The 20806-nt window shown below is 40.6% G+C and overlaps 1 protein-coding gene across 5 annotated transcripts in view; it reads left to right on the forward strand.

Moving 5' to 3' along the window:
• LOC134210871 (activating transcription factor 7-interacting protein 1-like) overlaps nt 1-18874 on the forward strand; it is an 81973-nt gene extending 63099 nt beyond the window's left edge. For 4 of the 5 annotated variants that reach the window (XM_062687257.1, XM_062687259.1, XM_062687260.1 and 1 more), the window contains exons 2-5: nt 1696-2003; nt 2663-6269; nt 6621-7174; nt 17813-18874. In XM_062687257.1, coding sequence (XP_062543241.1) covers nt 1751-2003; nt 2663-6269; nt 6621-7174; nt 17813-18258 — 4860 coding nt within the window. In that variant the 5' untranslated portion in view covers nt 1696-1750 and the 3' untranslated portion in view covers nt 18259-18874. Of the gene's footprint in view, nt 1-1207; nt 1486-1695; nt 2004-2662; nt 6270-6620; nt 7175-17812 lie in introns of those variants that run through there. The other variant, XM_062687256.1, reaches the window with a different exon arrangement.
• The last annotated feature ends 1932 nt before the right edge of the window (nt 18875-20806 follow it).

Genomic DNA, 20806 nt, shown 5'->3' on the forward strand with positions numbered 1-20806 from the left:
TTATACCTATGTCCATCCCAGAAAACGTACTCCAGAACAGTTTGGATGGCCTAGGACATAGCTTCCCAAAGTTGGGGGTCGCGACCCCCTTCCATGATTTACACAGGCTGGGGGGTCGCGACCCACAGCTTTGGGAAACTCTGGCCTAGGACAAACCAATAAATATTTCAAAGCATTTTTTGTTGTTTCATCATTTTTGTTCAAATCTAATGAAAATACACCAATTTGGGCCATAACTGTGCCTAGGAAAAAAATGTATTGAATGAGTTAAGAAACGAACACAAATTGGAACATGGGTCCAGTAAATCTTGTGAGCAAAGGCGTATGAGGATTGCCATTCAGGAGATGGCGAGTGGACTGTACCTGGAATGTGAAGTGTACCTGATTCAGATCAGTGCCAGTTTCCTGATGTAGTCTGCACGCCGTCTTCATTTATCGAAGATCTACTGATGCTACCTGAAAAAAGTTGTATGATAATAAACAAATCAATGGAGATGATTGACTACACAGTTTGAACAGTTTGAATTTAACCCTTAAAGGCGCAAGGCGATTTTTTTAGAAATCGACAAAACTATTTTTAACGTAAACAACCATTAAAATCATTAACATTGAACGTATTTTCGGTTTGTTGTTTTAAAACAACATTGCGCATTTAAGGGTTAAAATTTCGCGAAATCGCAGGCGAATACCTTACAACATTTCCCTCTGTGAAAACTTTCAAATAATTTTTTTCTGGTCATTTGAATCGCCCGTAGTTCAATGACCCAATTATTTATTTACTTATTATTATATACTTTGTTCTGTCAAGTGATTGCGATAAGATTATATGCAACATATCGTTATCAGTTCTTTTTTCATCATCAGTGTTGCATGCACTATGGCTCAAATTCATCCGAAAACAGCATCAAGAGCAATATTTCTAAATTAACAATCTATATATTCGTTTCCTTTTGGCTTACAATTTGTGCTCACTATCAACAGTTTTGAATAATTGCAGAATTTAATCTGGTATTGAGGTTTAATTAATTAATTATTAGTTTAGTTTACCATTCGAATGTATTTCGTTAATGATACAACATGCTCGTCGCGCGACAAACTTTCAGCGCATCAAGCAACTTTTCGTCTAAACAGTTTTGCCACGCACACTCACGCCTGTATCTGTCAAAAATCACCTTGGGTGTATGTGGTTGTGACTTTTGTTCGCGTCCCCCCATCGTAAAGTTTGCTGAAAACATTGCAGACAGACAGTGGGAAAAATTTAGCAGCTCGGTTTTAGTTTAGTTTAGTATTTTTTAATGTCCTATTTATTGAAAATTAGAAAGATTTAGCATATATTATATTAATTGCTGGTTGTGCGGATCTGTGGCAGCGGTTCCTATTATTTTCCGATCAAGAAGTGCAATTTTAGAGAAGTTTATTACCTCAAGGTTCTGCCTGTTCAAAGCTGGAATCATTTTTTTCGGCACTTTGGATAACTTCCGAAAGGTTGTATAAATTAAAACATTTTGATGTAATTCTATTTTATTTAAGTAGGTGTGCTAACATTTTTAGACTATTATTGTTCTAATGAATATTAATTTATTATATTAAGGTACATAACCTCAAAAATGAACCAAAGTTCACAGTTCAAGATCATTGTTGTACGGACATTCAATAATATTAAATTTTAATTTTATTCACATTTTCTCATTGCAGAAATGAATTAAAAGTACTTCAGCAAAACCGATTAGAGAGTTATTAACTAGAAAGGATGATGGAAATTGACCAACCTATCACGGAGAACGGATTGTCAAAGATGAGCCCAACTAATGGGGATAACGGCAGTACCGAATCCGTGCAGCAAAATGGTGCGGCTCATCAAAAGCAGGATGTGGTTATGGAGAAAATTACTAAAGGCGCTGTTCTAGCAACAGATGAAGAGAGCAATGAAGCCAAAGGCTTAGAAAATGAGGATACAATGGAACGATTGATGTACACCGAACTGGACGAAGGTGATGATGAAGGTAAGAGTTCGAAATGATTCAGATTTTAGTGTTATTATCAACCATGGGTGTGACGGTATCGTGGAACGTCGGAAAGGCAAACCGTTGAAAAAGTAGAATGATCTCCCCCCAAACACATTGTCGCCTTTTGCTAAAATTTTATATTCTAATCTCAACTAGGTATTACTACTAATTAAAGTGCTGGAAACTATTATTGCTACTAACTAAATTGTAAAAAAAAAAACAAAGTATAGTGAATTCCCAGTTGTCTGTTAAATATCCACAGTTAATGTTTCGAGTTTTCAATGCCTTTGTATTTTGCTTTGCTCCCCTAAACTTAGTGTTTATCAACCGTGTCTTTGTGGGTCTCGAACAAGTCGCATAACACTGTTTGGTCCATAACCACCTTGAATAATTCAATTATTGTTCGATAATTTACAACGTTTTACGTAAAATTAATGCTCTGAAAAACTTCAACATTTTATGCCACTTAGAGGTTTTTTTTAAGTAGAAACTACCAACGAAATCAACCTCCTAGTTTTGTTTTGGTCAGACAAAGTGTTATGGCAGAAAATGAAAACTAGAGCTTAGAATATTTGCTAAACTATAATTACTTCCTCAGATTTATACATTTATCTAATACATAAAACGGTGCTATCAAATGTTTCTTCCTTCCTCAGATGCACAACCAACATCCTCGGAAGCACCAGCGGATGAAGTAGTGCAAAATCTCTCTGACACATTGATCGAAGATATTATCCAACTGAACAAAGACTCAGAGCGAACCGACGCAGATGCAGGAGTAGATCCAGACCGGTTAGAACAAAGCGAAGAAAGTTCCGACACTCCAGCGCCCTCCTCTGGTCAATCGTCAAATCAAATCGTGACCGATGACGCTGACGGTTTAACGAGCATGATGGAAGATGAGACATCTATTGGAGTGGAAGAAGATCTCACCGCTGATACCGGAAGCGAGACGAAGGGCTTGGCAGACATCGACGAAGAGAGCGAAAGCATTCTCCTGCAGGAAGAGGACCATCATGATTTGGATGATGATCTGGACGTGGATGAGAACCTCTTGCTGGGTGACGATGTGGAAATGGAGGAAGGTGAATCCACTCAGAGCTCGGCCATTCAAATTGAAGATAGCATTGTGGTGAGCGCCGAAGCTACGACTGTTGAAATAACAGACGGAAGCGTGACGATCGACGAAAGCGGATTGAGCATATTGAACACCGCAGCTGTCGACATTGGCGATATGACGGTTGATGACTCTGCGGAAGTAAGCGATGAGTCAAAGTTGGTCACCTCAGCTGCGGATAGTTTGAAAACATTTGAAGAAGAGTCTGCTGAGAAACCGGAAGATAGCGCAGAGGATCAGGCAATTATGGCTCCACCACCTCCACCCAGTCAACTGGATGACATAGCCCCTGACTCACCGGACATAAGCGATCTGATTAAGTTCCCAGATTCTTCAGAGAGAAAATCTACTACTGAAACAGCAAAAGAGAACGATCCTATTCCTGAGTTGTCGGATTTGATCAAATTTCCAGACGACAGCTGCGCAGACCAGCAACAAGCTGCACGTTCTCCTAGTCCTGAATTATCAGATTTAATTAAGTTCGACAGTGCTACTTCGGTTGCCGACGAGGAACAGAAGGATGGAGCAGAAAGCGATATAACTGTTGAGCCAGCTTCCGAGAAATCGGATGAGGAAGCAGCCGTAGAATCTAGTGAGCTTGTTGAAGTAGAGATCCCTGAGAGCTCAGAAGTTGAGGAAGATGAACACGATGAAACATTAAAAAGTGAGGATAAGAAACTTGTTGAAAAAACATCAGAGGAGTCGGCTGGCGCATTGGAGGTAGAAGTTTCAGATGCCTCACTGGATAAAACTAAAAATCCCGTTGAATCACCGAAAAACGAAGAACAGAAAGAAAGTGGTGAGGAAAACAAGGATAAAGTGGACAAGGAGAATGATGGTCACAAGCCGGAAACTGAAGAAGAAACAGAAGAAAAGAAGGACAGCAAGGAAACCGATGCAGATGAGGGTGAAGTGGATCAGAAGAAGGAAGCTTGTAAACAAGCCTTGCAAGCTGCTGACGAAGAAGATCTGCTGGAAATGATGGAAGAACCAGACCGGATGGATGCGGATGATGAACAGGCGGATGAGGACTTGGACGACAACAGCAGCGAGTCGGGAAGTACGAAGCAAAATGAGGATGGGGAGGAGGATGACGATTATGAAGGATCGGATTACATGGGAGCAGATGAGGATGAGAGTAGCAGAAATGTAGACGATCAGGACGAAGCGAGGGGCGAAGACGCCCAAGTCGAAGAGCCGGAAGTGGATGATGGAGAACCACCATCCAAGCGGAAGTGCTCGGTTGATGTGAGGGATGTCCAGGACGAACCAGATGTGGAGGGAGAGAAGAAAGATGAGGAGTCGAAAGAGGGAGAGAAAACAGAGGAAAAGGTTGTTGAAGAGAAAATTAAAAAAGTAGATCCTGTAACAGAAGAAAAAGCACCTATAAAAGCATCAACTGAGCCGGAAGAAGAAAAAGAGAAAAAATCTGAAGGCAAAAATGAAGCTGCCAAAGTAAATCAAGATAAGGAGTCAACTGAAAAGGATGAAAACAAAACAGAAGATGTTGTGGCTAAAGTAACTTCCGAAGTGACGGACGAGGAAAGTAGCAAAGAAAAAAGTAAGGAAGTTAACGCTTCTTTAGAGAAAGAAGAAGAAAAAATGGATATTTCGCAAGATGCATCCACTGATGTAGAGAAAGAGCCAGAAACGGCTGCTAAAGAGATCGTTGAATCGGATGCAGCTGAAAAGAAGCTTGTCAGTGAAGAGAAAACATCGGAAAAGAAAGATGATCCAGAAAACAAGGAAGCACAAGCCACCGAACTTCCGAAGGAATCAACTACGGCAGAGAAAGATGACGGCAAAAAAGATGATGATGCGGAGATGAAGGAATCTGAAGTGGATAAGGAAAAGGAAACATCAACAGTATCCGAGCCAAAGCCAATCGAGGAAGCAGGGGAGAAGGAAAAGAAGCCTACGCAAAAAGCTAGTGATGAAGTGTTGGTTATTGACGACGATGATGATGACGTTGCCGATACTAAAAAAGAAGAAGACAAATCGGAGAAAAAAGCTGAGAAGCGGCCATGCCCGGACGAAGATGCCGAGCAGAAGGAAAATTCAGAGACTGCTAAAAAGATTCGACTGTCCATCGAAGAGAAGGACAAGAAAGAAGAAACTAAGCCTGATGAGCAGCAGAAAGAAACCGAAACTGAAGCGCCAGCTGAGAAGAAAGAAGAAAAGAAATCCGTCCTTGAGTTAATAGAACCGATCAAGGTGACCCTGGAACCTGAACCAGTGGCACCAAAGGAAAAGAAGTCGGTTCGGTTGGACTTCTTGGAAAAATTCAAAAAGCCTTTAGAGAAGATGAACCGTTCAAATTTAGAAGACTTTGTGCTACAAAAGATTGTGGAGGGTATCGCCTTCAAATCGGCACTAGCTGAAATGCGGACGCAGTTGGATGCTCAAGACACTCTTCTTCAAGGCTATCGCCAGAAGGTGCACGATTTGAACAAACAGTTTCGTGATCTTGAAATGGTTCACGAACGTGTGGTCAAGGATTTAGAAAAGAAAAATCAGCACTTCATAACTCCGGTGAAGATTACTAGAGCTGTAGGTCTGCAAGTTTCTCAACCAAGATTTTTGGCTGGAAATCGTCCTGCTGGTAATGCGACACCTGTCCCAAGCAGTCCGAAGAACGCTGTCAGCCGATCACCGGCAGCTACTCCGCCTGGTGGTTCACCCAATAAAAACACCCCGCAGAACAACGTTCAAGTGCGGCGAAATCGGGTGAATTCGAATGCTTCCACACCTGTGACCCAGAAACCAGCTCAACAATCAGCCGTCGTATCCCGACAGTTGCCAACATCCATAGCCAACAAGTCAATCGGTACTCCAATAAGCTCCCCGCTGAACAAATCTACTCCGGTTCAAGGTCAAAGTCACCCTTCATCGCAAGCACAGACCAACATGCAGCCGGCTCAAACCTCTCCCGCAACTGCCAGCGCAACGCCGCCTTTGTCAAGGAAGAAACCACTGCAGAAATTCACTCCCATGAGGCCACCCCTTTCCATCACTCAACAAGTGCAGCAGCAGCAGCAAACTCGGCAAATGCAGGAACAGCTTATGCGGCAGCAGATCCAAGAAGTGCAAACCAGCAATAGCGGAGGACAGAGCCCTCTGGCGCAGTCACCGCAGGGATCACCACTGTATGTATTTTTTGTATGTTTAGATTATTTCCTATATGTACTAAATTTTTCGTTTTGTTCACAAACAAATCATTATTGTTTTTATAAAACTTTTTTGTTTTAGTTTTCCATTTTATTTACTAATTTTAGGTTTTTGTATTCTTTCTCTTTTTATTTTCTTTAGTTCATACATTCTTTTATTTATTTCTTTCGTTTAATCCCAGACACAAAATTAGCAAAAATGATTTATTACGAAATATTATTTAACTAAATACCATTATTTTTTATTATTTTGATTCTTCATCTTAAAGTAAGTTCATCACCTAATGAATGTATGTATAATGAATTATATTTGACTTATGCTTTTTCCAGTACACGTACACCCGAACCTGTATCGTCTACTGTTGGCACGCCCGTCAGTCGAGGACCGCAATTGGTGATGAAGAAGGTTATCACACCTCAAACAAAATCCACAACCACCAGCATGCAAGCCGTGAATAGGCAAACACCCGCAATGGTTGCGAACAGCAATGCGAGAACCGCACCCACAGTTAGCCCAGCTCCTGCTGTAGACAACTCGATGATAGATCTCACCGACGATGACGACGTGCCAAGACCGCCACCAGTCGCGGCAGCACCACAACCTACAGCAACGGTGGTTCCCAAGCCTCCCATCACAATTCTGAACGGGCAGCAACAGCAGCATCACCAACAACCGCAGTATGGCCAAAGGCAGGCGGGATTGCCGCCCCTGGTTGTCATTAATCAGCAACGAATGATGACGAGGCCAACGCTACAACAGCGACCCGCTGGCATGGTCAACGGAACAATGCAGCGGCCAGTAATGATGCAGCGAGCAGCTAACGCGATCAACGGATTCCCTCGGCAACAGACTTACCGAGCGCGAATGATCAACGGGCAAATAGGTATGTTTCTATTTTCATTAGAATTTCTATTTCTATTCTTTCAAAGTATATATGAAACTTTCGGAAAAAAATAACACAAAGTTAGTACTGCGGTTCAAAATTCTGCGAATTTGTAGAAAAAAAAACCCACCTTAATCCACCTAGCAGTGATGATGCCTTTCTTGTGCATTATAAAATATGTTTTTATTAGAAAGGTCAAAGATGCTCTTTATAGAATAGAAAAAAAAGTTATACGTATTATACCGTCTTACCCAACTTTGCAACATATTCGGAAAACCATTCGGGTCTGGTTCAATCAAAATTAATTGCCTATTTCCGGAGATTAAACCACCCGACTTGGACATTAATTTACAATGTTGTGAAAACTAATTTGTGAATATGTACGTTATGTGGAAGATATTGATTTGGAAAATGTATTGGAGGTAATCACTTTCCCTTCGATGGGACTCGAACCCATGACCTGAGTACGCTAGACTGGTGCTTTCACCAACTAAGCTACGAAGGACCTCCGTCGGCCTTCGCAACCTAGCGGCTACTGAATGAGCTCGAGATTCCCAAATTAGACTCATAGTCAAATCACTCGCAATCCATTTCTCAAGCCAACTATTCCACATATGAGTTTTCACTACATTGTTATTTAATGTCCAAGTCGGGTGGTTTAATCCCCGGAAATAGGCAATTAACTTTGATTGAACTGAACCTGAGTTGCGTACTCGTGCCAACGCAATGCGGTGGTCTGAGCTTGACGACCGACTGGCAAATAGCTTACACAACCTCACTTGATCAGTACAGTTGCTGATGAAGAATGTGTATAGCCGCCAGACATTCTAAATACTCACGCTCCTCTAATGTGAAAGTGTACAGCAACTATTCGATAACTGGGCTAAAACATCAGCCAAGTTAACGAACGCCGCTTTTTAACTGACTGGGGGATTCGCGATGCATTGAAGGGAAAGCGTTTTACGTGGAGCGAGAAAAATATACAACTTAGAATCCCCTCTCAGCCGAGTCTTTGTTGTTGTTTTTTGCTTTTTAACTGGGCTTTGCCCAAGTAACCATTAGCACTATATTACGCCAAACCGCCATATAGGGCCACCATACGGCTATTTAAAAACTTATAAGCATTGAAGTAGCACTATATGGCCGATTTGGCGGAATATAGTGCTTATTGGTTACTGGTGGTTTGGCCCAGATAGCGAACGCCCAGGTAAAAGTCGGTCCAGTTAAGAAGCGCCCAGTTAGCGAACTGTTGCTGTACTACACACATGTTGGCTTGCGAGTGATTTGACTATGCGTCCAATTTGGGAATCACGAGCTCGTCCAGTACGCCGACGGAGGTCCTTCGTAGCTTAGTTGGTTAAAGCGCCAGTCTAGCGTACTGTAGGGTCGTGGGTTCAAGTCCCATCGAAGGGAAAGTGGTTACCTCCAATACATTTTCCAAATCAATATCTTCCACATAAGGCATAAAGACATTTGATATTAATGTCTAATGTTAATGGCCTAATGTTGTTTGACATAACGCAATGAAAATGATCTTATTTTCAATAATCATATTCTTTACGCAACTTAAAACTGGACTTCAACATAGACTTCTTGATATTTACAATGAAGAAGGCAAGATGCATGCTTTTAAAGAAGGCATCATCAACTCTTTTCCATTATCCAGAGCAATCGCGTATATCTAAATAAGGAATGATCTCCACCCTTTTGGCATTGCTCCGTGATTTAAAAGAAGGCATCATCAACTCTTTTATATTATCCCTAGCTATTGCGTAATTTGAAAGAAAGAATAGTCTCCTCTCCCCTTTCGCATTGTACCGATCAAACGCATAAAGAAAGCCTACATCACGCGTTTCGCCTTATCTCGAGCGACCGTTTGATTTAAAAAGTTGTGCGAACGAAAATTCAATAAAATAGAATTACTTTTACTTTCATTTTTTGGGGAATAAAACGTTCTGAGGAATGGACTCCTGGGAATTAGTAAATGTATTGAGCTAAGTGTGATTGACGATACATACAAAATTTTCAGATGGTTCATACAAAAAGGTGACAAAGGGGGGAGGGGGGTTGAAAATAATCGTTTTAAGCGTAACGTAATTAATGGATCTTTCCATATTGCAATTATAATTTAAATAAATTTCAATAATAATAATAACTATTCTGAAAGAATTGTAATTTATCTGATGTTATATTATTTATAATCAATCATGCCAAACGGCTCTTATGCCAAACAACTATTATGCCAAATTATTGTATGCCAAACGGCGTACCCCGATAGAAAGTAGACAAATATACGGAGGGGCGTGCTTTTAAAGAAGGAATCATATCCTCCTTCAACTTAGACCGGGCAGATGCGAGCCTTCAAAGAATAAAATATGTTCTCCTTTATCTCAAGCAGGCGCCTGTGTAAAACTAAGAAATTACTGAATTCTGCCTTTTGAAATTCCGCCTTTCGTATTTCCGCCTTTTGTAATTACGCCTTATGATATATTCCGCCTTTTGTTACAAGTATAAGAACGTCTGCCTTTCGAGATTCCGCCTTTTGTGATTCCGCCTTCCTTTTGTTAGAGTCCCATCATCACATCTTGACACAATGAAACTGTTTCCTCTTGTTCTAATTCTTTATTATGATTAACCATCATATTTTCGTCAAAGATAACATTTCTTACTATTTCAATCGACCTTGTTTCAGTGTTCCATAACCTGAAACCATTATTTGCGTATCCTACAAAAACTTATGATTTTGTTTTAGGATCTAACTTTCGACGTCTTTCTTTAGAAATTTGTTTAAAGGCTTTGCACCCAAATATTTTCAAATGATCGATTTTTGGCTGCTTCTTGAACCACATTTCATACGGAGTTTTATATTCTGCGAGTGCACTTGTAGGTGGACGATTTGTAAGATAAGTAGCAGCATGTAATTCCTCGGCCCACATTTCCTTCGATAGTCCACTCGCGTATAAAAGGGCTCTAACTTTTTCCATTAAGGTTCTACTTAACATTTCGCTTACACCATGCTGCTGAGGTGTATGTGGCACTGTGTATTTAATCTGAATGCCATTTTCGTTGCAGAATTTGAGCAATTCATTACTCGAATATTCTCCGCCATTATTACAACGCAACATTGACACTTTTTGCTAAAAATATGCCGATGCGATTGCTTCGTATACTTTCAATTTTTCAAATATCTCAGACTTGTGTTTTATTAGGTAAGCGAAATCGTCAGTGAATGTTACGAAGTAACGATAGCCATCATATGTTTCTTGTTCCATGCTGCCGCATACATCAGAATGCACTATTTGCAAAGGTCTCTTAGATCTAGGCAATCCCATCTTTCTGAACTTTTGAGTTTGCTGTTTCCCAGCCGAACACCCATCACATATGGCTTTATCATAAAAGTCTTCAGGATCAAGATTGATTCCCTTAACCATATTTTTCCTGATAAGCTTCTCCATCCCTGAATAGCTTAAATGCCCAAGCCTTTCATGCCGAATTTTAGGATTTACACGCTTGCTCGTGTATGCGCTTGTTGCTGAATCTTCACCGAACTTTTCTTCCCAAATAAGTTTCAAGTAGAACAACCCATCTATGAAGTTTCCGAAGGCAATCACTTCATTATTGGACTCAAAGATGATCTCTTTATTGTTAAAAATAACCCTTTTACCCATTGTACTTGCTTTTCTAACCGAAAGTAAATTCTCTTCCAGACAAGGAATCAAAAGAACATTGTACAATTTTAAATCTTTTATTTCACATTTTTCAACAACTGACCGTAATCTCATCTTTCCTCTCTTCGTAGCCCGAAGAGTTTCATCAGATTTCGCCGTGGTTTTGGTGAGAGCTTGTTCCAATGGTGTAACATCATCTAACAGCGATTCATCATATGGTCAACTATGATCTGTTGCACCAGAGTCAACGACAAATTTCACCTTCTTCGACTTATTCGGATTTCCAGCCATCATCGCATGCTCTTTCCTCTTTTGCTTTTTTTCTTTCTCTTGCTTCACAAACTTTTTCATCAATGGGCATTTGTTTTTGTAATGCCCAAATTCGTTGCAACCAGAACATCTCGTCATTTTCTTTTTAGATTCCAGTGCTACGTTTTTCTGCTCCTTAGGTTCTCCTTCCCAGTGTTGCATTTTGAACTGAACGGGAGCAAAGAGCTATCAGTGCGTTCCTACATTCTGAACTTAATCTCAGCAGTCTTGGATCCAAGATTTTTTTATGTACAGGTTATCCGACTTGTCAATATTCCAACTCAGCCATCTTGGATTTTTGTATGGAATTTATGCTCGTTTGTTTAGGTTTTGCACTGAAAATGTATGTCCCCCCCCCCCGCGCTGGTTATTCCCATCTACTGACGAAGTAGGATAACCTGTACATAAAAAAATCTTGCTTGGATCATCGTTCAGAATTTTGCAAGTGCCCTTGAACTTCGCGTTCAGTTTTCAAAATAGAACGCGTTCAAAAAATAGGGCCTTGAAATATTCTAGCTTGAAATAAAGTCAGCGGATTTGTTAATCAATAATGTAAATCGCTGTATTTTAAAACGAAGACTTTGCTGAGTGGAATATAATCATTTAAATATCCTCACCATCCTCTCATTTTCAATAAGAGATGTCACGCGATGTTTACATATCTGCCCCTTTCAAAATCTATTGAAACGCGAAGGATGAATGGCATGCTACAAAAATCTCACAAAATATTTGTTCCGTGACAGGTCATGAAAGTGTGCAATATCTGCTTGATTTTTGTGTTTATTTTCACTTTCAACACGGTGAATTAAAGAAGTATGATTAATTTATCGACTAGTCACTATTTTTCGCATGTATCTATTAAAATAACTTAGAAATTTAAATTTTAAAATAAAGCACAACATCCTTTCATGACTGCCTTTCATGCGAAATTGATCAAAGTACCCACGATTCTTTCATTTGGTCGCCTGAAATAGAAAAAGGCGCTTTGTCTTATGACGATCACGACCTTTTCCAGTACTGATCCTCACATATTGTCAACCAAATTTTATGAAATTTGGCCACAATATTCATTGACATGCAAAGAATGTTTAGGCCTAATTAGAGCATAATCAGTTATAAATGACAATAATAGAACGAAACCTGCCAAAGCCGTCATTCCTCCAAATAATATATAATCAAACAAAATTAGGCATTCAAAATTTGACCTCTAGTTTCATCTTCATAGTACTGTGTTCATCGTGTTCATGGATTGACTATCAAATGTTGCACCAAAGTTTAAGGGAAACGTATTGAAAGTAGACAAAAGCAAAGACATTTAGAAATACGATGTTGATGGGAGTTTAGAATCAGTCGATCAACCTGACGACAAGAAATTAGGTCTCGGCAAGTTTATATCTAACCTTGTGAAAGTGGTGTTCAAGTACACTTTGAAATTTGGTCACAACATGTTTAATTATTGACATTCAAGGAATATGAACAACATATTTTATAGTAATCCGCTGAACAAACCCGTCTAATCTTAGAGAAAAAAAAATAATTGCTACGTTTTAGAAATCCTCCTTAGATTTATTAAGTTATACTCAAGCTTAAACACACTAATTTATTATTCAACAAAATTTAACGGAACGCAATTGAATAAATCATCATTCAATTTAACGAATAAGATGTTGGCAAGATTTTCATCTAAACGTTGAAGTCGTCTATCGGTGAGAATTACACTCAATGCACTGAAGGATCTTTCAACTGAAACCTGTGTGCATGGTGCAGCTAACACCATTTGCGATAGCTCATATAATTCCGGTTCAGCTGACTTCATTGCTTTCCAGTAAGAGAGAATATCCGTATCAGCTGAAAGTCGGGGCTGCGAGCAAAGATTTTCTAGTTTTTGCTCGAAAGTTTTTTGGGTCAGGTCCACTGTTGATTCCTCCATACGTAACATCTGTTCTATCTTAGAAACCGGAAAATACTTATCTGCAAGCTCCTCGCCGTTAATAGATCGATTCGAAAAGCGATGCTTTATCTTCTCCCAAACGTTCAGCAAATGCAGCCGAAATTAATAATATAATACATTTATAATTGGAATTCAGGATTAACTTAATTCAACAACTTGAAGTCAAATTCAAACATAAAAGTCATAGATAATTACTAACAGATAAATATTATTTTAGACATTCATTGAGTTTTTGTACAGATGGTCCATAACTTTTAAGTTCACTTTGAGTTTAGAGGACCCTTAATAGAAAATTAATATTTTGTTAGCAAACCTTCGCAGTAGTCTTCTCTTGTTGTGTAATGAGCTCAATTCCTCCATAGTTTATTGGAGGGTTCATGAAAATCGCTGCAAGGAACACTTTGTTCTCGAAAAGATTCTGTTGCCGCTTATTCATCGCTTGAAGCAAGCTTATCGTCAAAGGTCAAAGGTAACTTCTTCCAATTCAATGCGACATGTCATCCAAATTAAATAGAAATCACCCATGGTTATGGATTCGGTTTGCAGCTTCACTGTTGCCGAGTAAACCGGTTGAAATGCTTTAGAAAAATTTTCAATAAATTTCCACATTTTCGCGCCAATTTTTAAAGTTTTCTCGTTTCTCAATATGTTCTGTAGAAAATCCTTATGCTTCATAAAATTCTTCACCATCCAAAACGCTGAGTTCCATCGTGTATCACATTCGAGTGTAGCTATTGGCTTTCGGTGTACTTTGAAGATACGCCGCCACTTATGAGTGCGAAGTATAGATGCAATGCTTCTAATGAGCCCTATCTGTTTCTTGATCCTTGGAGATCTTATAACATCATAAACTGCTAATTGTAATGTGTGTACTGCACATCGAACTCCGTCTAAGGGTGAAGCCAGAGTAAACGCGACGTGCGATGCGATGCGACGCGACAGTGCAATTTGACAGCCTGTTGATAATGATTGTTATTCTTTTACGTGAGTCGCGTCGCGTCGCATCGCTCGTCGCGTTTACTCTGGCGGGCACCTAACATAGCAGCGGACACTAACATAGCAGCGATTCGGAATCTTCATCACTGCTAGTATTAGCTTCTTCCTCACTATCCCAATCAGCAACCAATGTAAGCTCATCACTACCACAGCTGTCTTCATCTTCAGAATCATCGAAGCAATTCTCGCTTAACTTTTCAAAAGGACCTAAGTAACATTTTTTTCATGAATTAATTTGAGTACTGCAATCAAAAGCTTTCGTGTTGTTCTGTTGATTGCGCTATTCAAATTAATTCATGAAAAAAATGTTACTTAGGTCGTTTTGAAAAGTTATGCGAGAATTGTTCATTTCTCTATTACTATCGATACTTTCGAAGTGGGTGGCTTGGTCCTCTTGCAAGAGTGTTATCGCTTTGACAAAATTAGCTCCGTTATCCGTCGTAATCGAGTAAACATTATCTAAACCTATATCAAACTTGTCCAAAATGGTTAAAATTTCTTGCCGCAAATTCTCCGCTGTTTGAGCCACTTTAATGTCCACAAGTCCAAGTGTTTTGATGGTTATTTTACCATCTTTCAGATATTGGATATTAACACCCAATATGCTTCGCCCTTTCCGTGTCGCAGAGTCCAACTTAAGTCATACAAACTTGAACTTAAGATCTTCAATCATGCGGTTTTGTAACTTCTCCGCAGTGTACTTAACTGGATGGTATATTGTTTCGATTGATTTTTATTTTAAGAGCATCTTGAATTTTGTGCAATATATCACATACACCTGGTTGCTCAAACTCGGGCAACGACATGCCACCAGATGTAACCATTTTGACACAGGATTTATTGAAAAAAATTACATCAATTGCGACTGACATTTTTGGTATCTTCTTGGGTTCCGGTTCACTCTCTTCAATTTCTTCTTCAGGATCCAAACCTAATTCTTGGAATTGCTTGGGATGCATGTCCTTTAGATGACGCTTCAAATTACTCTTCTTTGTGGAGTTTAGGCTTTTCTGACATATTTTGCATTTGGCAGGAGGAGCATCGATATCGTCGAATTGACTGGCGATTATTGCTGTTGATTCCTTAGCAGGGAGCTTACGTTTTGTTGGGGTAATTTTGGACTTGAATTCCTAGTAGTTATGTATGATTGTATAGATTTAGGCAATAAAATTCGGAATTGTACCGCTGCACTGGAAACAACTTTGAACATACTAGAAAACGATATCTTCGTAGATGTAGCTAGTCGGTTGGTATGGTACCAGAAAAAACTTTGAACTACAGGCACAGGAATGACGGAAGCTTTGAATGATTCTTCTGGTTATCGCTCAGTGAAGTTGAAATTAATAAGCCAGGCGAATATAAGTATTGACACAACTATTGCCAAATTATTGTTTATCTGACACGAAGTTTGCTTCGAAAGTGAACTTTGATCATTTCATGTTCAGTTCAAGCCTGCTTTGAGTTCCATTTTTTGATCAGAACGCACAATCATTCTATAAACTCGTAAGTTCAGTTCAAATTTTTTGCTCGCAATTTGAACGCGTTCAAATGCATCACTGCAGTCCTTCCCCAGCTTGGGCATCCAAAAACATGCGTTTCACCTCGGTTACTGGTTTTGCACACAGCTCTTCATTGGACAAAACCATTAGAGCTCCCTTCACATGGCGATGTTTGTCCGGTATGGCAATCAGTAACGCGTGCATCTTTTCTGAGGTTGTCATCCTGGATCCCATTCTATCCAACTCATGGATAATGAGGTCGTATTCATTGAATATTGCTGACAGCTTTCCATGGTTCCGGTGTTTGATGATATACAGACGGTCCCGCATATTGACCATAGCGGCAGTACCAGCTTTTTGGTACGTTTTGACCAATGTATCCATCGCCTCCTTGGCGTACTCCAGACCAATGAGTTTGTTCAACACGTCGTTGTTGACCATCATCACTATTTGATCCAAAGCCTCCACGTCATCTTCAATTCGCTTTTTCAATTTAGCCTTCCGTACCTCTGCTGCAGCTGCGTCTTCACCCTGAACATCGGTAGCATAGTCCTCTTCGAGCGGCGTACGCAACAGCGTATGTGTGAGGTCCACCCGCGCCAGATGATGCTCTACGCGCCAGAATTTTGATACCCATCTTCTTCTTCTTCTTCTTATTGGCATTACATCCCCACACTGGGACAGAGCCGCCTCGCAGCTTAGTGTTCATTAAGCACTTCCACAGTTATTAACTGCGAGGTTTCTAAACCAAGTTACCATTTTTGCATTTGTATATCAATGAGGCTAACACGATGATACTTTGATGCCCAGGGAAGTCGAGACAATTTCCAATCCGAAAATTGTCTAGACCGGCACCGGGAATCGAACCCAGCCACCCTCAGCATGGTCTTGCTTTGTAGCCGCGCGTCTTACCGCACGGCTAAGGAGGGCCCATTTGATACCCATATTGACAGGTTTTCTTCTAAATGAGTTTGTGGTCAAATTATCAGATGGTCCCAATACGTTGTGAAGTTATAATCTCAGATTTTTCTGCGAAACTGGTAACTCAGGATACAAGAAATCATCATTTGGTTTCTCTAACATCGAATTATTAATTTTTGAGACATAGTCCAGCAAATCCGGAATTCCGGTTACCAGGTAATCCGTATCGGTTCTATGTGGCATTTATCGGATAGATACGTATTTCTAAATCCATAGCAAATGTAATCGTCCAAATTGGTTGAAAACTGAAGTTATGGTCATGCCAAGAACGTGAGTATCCGGATACCCTGTAGGTATGTTACTGGGTAAAAATATTCAGAAGGAGTGAGTATTTAGAATGTCTGGCGGGTACACACATTCAGTTGCTGATGAAGAATTCCGTTTTGACCATGTTAAAGTGATTTCCAAGCTTTTAAGTGCATAAAATAACTGTTTCATCTGGAAGTCATTGTTCTACAAAATTCTTGAATTTATTGCAAATATTTGATAATTTATTTTATTATTATCTCTATTTTTCCTGGACATTTGAGTAATATAATTGCCTATGTTCGATTTACCGTCAAATTCTTAAAAATCAGGAGCTGAAAATTTGTCATAAATTTAAACGCTAGGATTTCTTCGAATAAGTTATTCGAACAATGAAGAATTGGTTTTCGATCATATTTAATGCTTAAAACAAACAACTTCCAAATTTGGTTCATTGCACCATTATACGTCTGTATGCTTTTGCCATTGAGTGCACCGTAGTCAAAGGTCAAAATATGAAGAGGTGTAGTAAATAGATTATGGATGAATGCTAAATGTTAAATGAATGAGTTTTTTGGCCATAACTTTGAAGCACATATTGCGATATGGCCATTTCAAACAAAAAACTGTAGAACAGGATTCCTCGTCCTTTACAACTTGTTGTGAGTAAATAGGTTAAAAGTAAGGGTTTTAATTTTTAAATTTAATGTACGGGCCTCCCAAATTGCGAAACCTTTTTAAATTTTTTTTTTTCGCGAAATGTATATTTTAATTATGACACCTTATTCCCAGACAAGCCCTTCTTTAGCGTGGTCTTGCTGATGGACGCGCAAGTAATTAGTTATAACAGTGTCGCGATAAACTTTTTAGAATTTCAAACAATAGAATACATCAACTGAAATGAAAAACGAATCGTATCCTCGTTGGAGTTATCATAATAGGCACCTCATAAAATGACGTTTACCTCTTATTTTTATTCAATTCACAGGAGCCCCTCGTGGCATGATCGCCCGAGCCCCCCTTCGGCAGCCAGTTGCCGTTACCTTCACTCATCCTGCCCCACTGCCGCAACCAGGCACTCAACTGTTGAATCCCTCTTGGAAGCAGACCCCACCGCGGCCATCTATCCGCATCAACAACATCGAAACGGGCATCGTTATTTCGTGGACTATGGACGACCTGTCGGATGCACATGCGACCATCGTCAGCTACCAGATCTACGCCTACCAAGAGACGAACGCTCCGCCAGCGATGGACATGTGGAGGCACGTTGGTGATGTGAAGGCCATGCTTCTGCCGATGGCGGTTACGCTGACCCAGTTCCAGGAGGGACAACGGTATCACTTCGCCGTGAGGGCCGTCGACGAGCATCAGCGGGTTGGACAGTTTAGCCCCCCGCGAACCTGGAACGAGTCCACACCGGCGAAGGCTTAAACTATTTAATGTCCGTCAAGCACAAGTTTTTCTTTTAGTTAAATCATAGTGATAGTTTTATAATATTTAAACGAAAATTTTAGAGAGATAAGAAACACAAACAAATTCGTTTAGCTGTAATAGAACCATAAATTAGGCAAACGTGTATCAATCTCGATGTAGTTCTATTCCCTTGAAAAAAGGAAATAATGCAACAAAAATAATACAATTGAATACTAATCACATCTACAGAAAGTTTTAATTCGAATTTTTGTTTTTGAGAGCGTGAGAAGTTTGTGTTAATTTATTCTTGTTTTTATTGTATCGATTCCTTCCGGTTCCGGAATTGGTGTTTGTAGTTGTGTCATTCGTTCCCTTACACATTAGTTGAAAGTTTTGTATCAGCATCGCTTTCCAAGAGAGATAGGATAAGATTTCCACTTCAATCCGGTGTTATCGTACAGACAGCAGTGTGTAACTCCTTTCAATCGACACGTATTTTAAGCAGATTAACGAATGCAAGAATATGTACTACCTAATAACATATAATGAAAACAGTTATAATTAAATGTAAGGTACGCTTTCCAGGCAAATAGCAGAGTTTAGAAATAAAATCTGCATCTGAATGCTAAATGAAGTACCGTTTTTCTTATTATTGCTTCCGAATATTGAATCCTGGAGGTTTGCTTCGATCCGAAAAATATGTTTTATCATATTTCTTATATGTTGCAAGTGGTTGACCATAAAGGACCTTCATCTTTGGGTTGTTGGTTTTTATTTTAACCCTTTCCTGCCCATGGTGTCAGTTGAGCACCATCAAATTTTGCACCTTGTTACCTTAATCAAATTGTTATGACAGTCTCATAAAACCTCCACATATCATTCTGCTCCATTTTTTTCCAGCGCCTCGCGGTGGGTTTGTTTTTCGGCTCTTGCTTTCTTGTACCGATCTCTATTCGATCGGGTACCCGACACCAACAGCCGACTTCTGGCAACGTCACTCTCTGACTCTTCACATCGAACCAACCCGTCCTGGGTTGCTCTGTGCAGTGCCTACCACTTCTCGCGCTGTTGCGCTCATTGCTCCATGGATCAACTCCTAAAGATCGTTGATGATGTCGATAACGTTGATTGCACTTATCCGTTCGACGAGCTTCTAGCGGTACTCAGCCGATGCTCCTTCCGCCGACAATCGCTGGATATTGTAACCCATCGTTCGCTGTGATCTTTCGATACAGTTGACAATCGTGATCGAATTTTACTGACAACGAGGTAGTGATCAGAGTGCGTAAACGTTGATTATAATTGTGGACGTATGACACGCGTCAATACCGAAGCTCCATTACCGGTTAGAGATCTAAACGACCATCGAAAGCATGAGATCGAACAAAGCCCTAGGGTCTATTGCATTCAGCCGAGATGCTCAAAGATGATCCTGTGAACTTCGTTCAACTATTGCATCGTTTATTTCGTAATATATGAGACACCGCGACTTTCCCAAGCGACTGGATGCAGGATATTTGAGTAAAAATACCCAAAAAAGTGACCTGACTGCGTGCGATAACTGGCGAGGTATAATGCGGCTGCCTACCGTTCTCAAAGTCATATGCAAAGTTATTCTAGCACGGAATAAAGAGAAGATCTCCGGCAGCAGCAAGCCGGATTCTGTGTCGGAAGATCCTGTGTGGACTATTTTGTCACAATCTATATCATTATGAAGCAGGTCAAAGTACTCCAAGAGTCTCTTTATTTAGCTTTCATTTACTACGAAAAAGCATCCGACCGTCATCTCGAGAATACGTGGGGCGACCTAGAAGAGTTCCTGATCCTCCTCGAGGTTAGCTGCGTGTCCTTGCAGCATCGAACGTCGTGACTCGCTTTTTTAGAAGAACACCATGGTATCGTGCCAGCGCAATGCCGGCTTTCCAGGTGGCCTTACCACGCCCTATGTCCTCGGAAGGTGGGAAGGGTCAACTTCGCGCCTGCTTCCCTCTGCACGACTGGTATCAAAAATGATGATGCCGCGTGCACCCCAAATCGACCTTTCTGCGATAGGGCCTATTCGCCAGCACACAGAGGGACTTGCCGACGCGGTGCCTACGCCTGCCCCAGCCTTGACGAGGACCCCTTTCCGTCCTCGGGCTCGGAACCCGCCCGGTTGACCGACGCCGCGAAAGCGACGATACCATGTTGTCACCATGAGGCCACTTGTTCGATAAAAGGATCGAGTTCGACCACAGGGCACCGGTATGAGCCATGAAGCCGACTCCGAACCCTTGGACCACCTCTTATTTGCGCCTGAACTAGCCATTCCTCGAGTCCACGCGCCACCTTCTGTGTAGCTCCCACACGATTTGGACGATAGCCGATAAAACGGCGTTCCAGCCAACTTCATCTTTACACATCCTCCGGACTAGGTTGTCCGGGGTAGTGTCCAGACCACATGTGGCAAGCATGTGGTCACGCATTGTGCGAAAACGCGGGCACACGAACAACACGTGTTCCGCCGTTTCCTCTAAACCTGCGCACACCGGACACTCGGGCGAGGCCGAGTCTGTCTGAAGCAACC

This window comes from Armigeres subalbatus, chromosome 2 (genome assembly GCF_024139115.2).
Source record: "Armigeres subalbatus isolate Guangzhou_Male chromosome 2, GZ_Asu_2, whole genome shotgun sequence".
Taxonomy (NCBI): Eukaryota; Metazoa; Arthropoda; class Insecta; order Diptera; family Culicidae; genus Armigeres; species Armigeres subalbatus.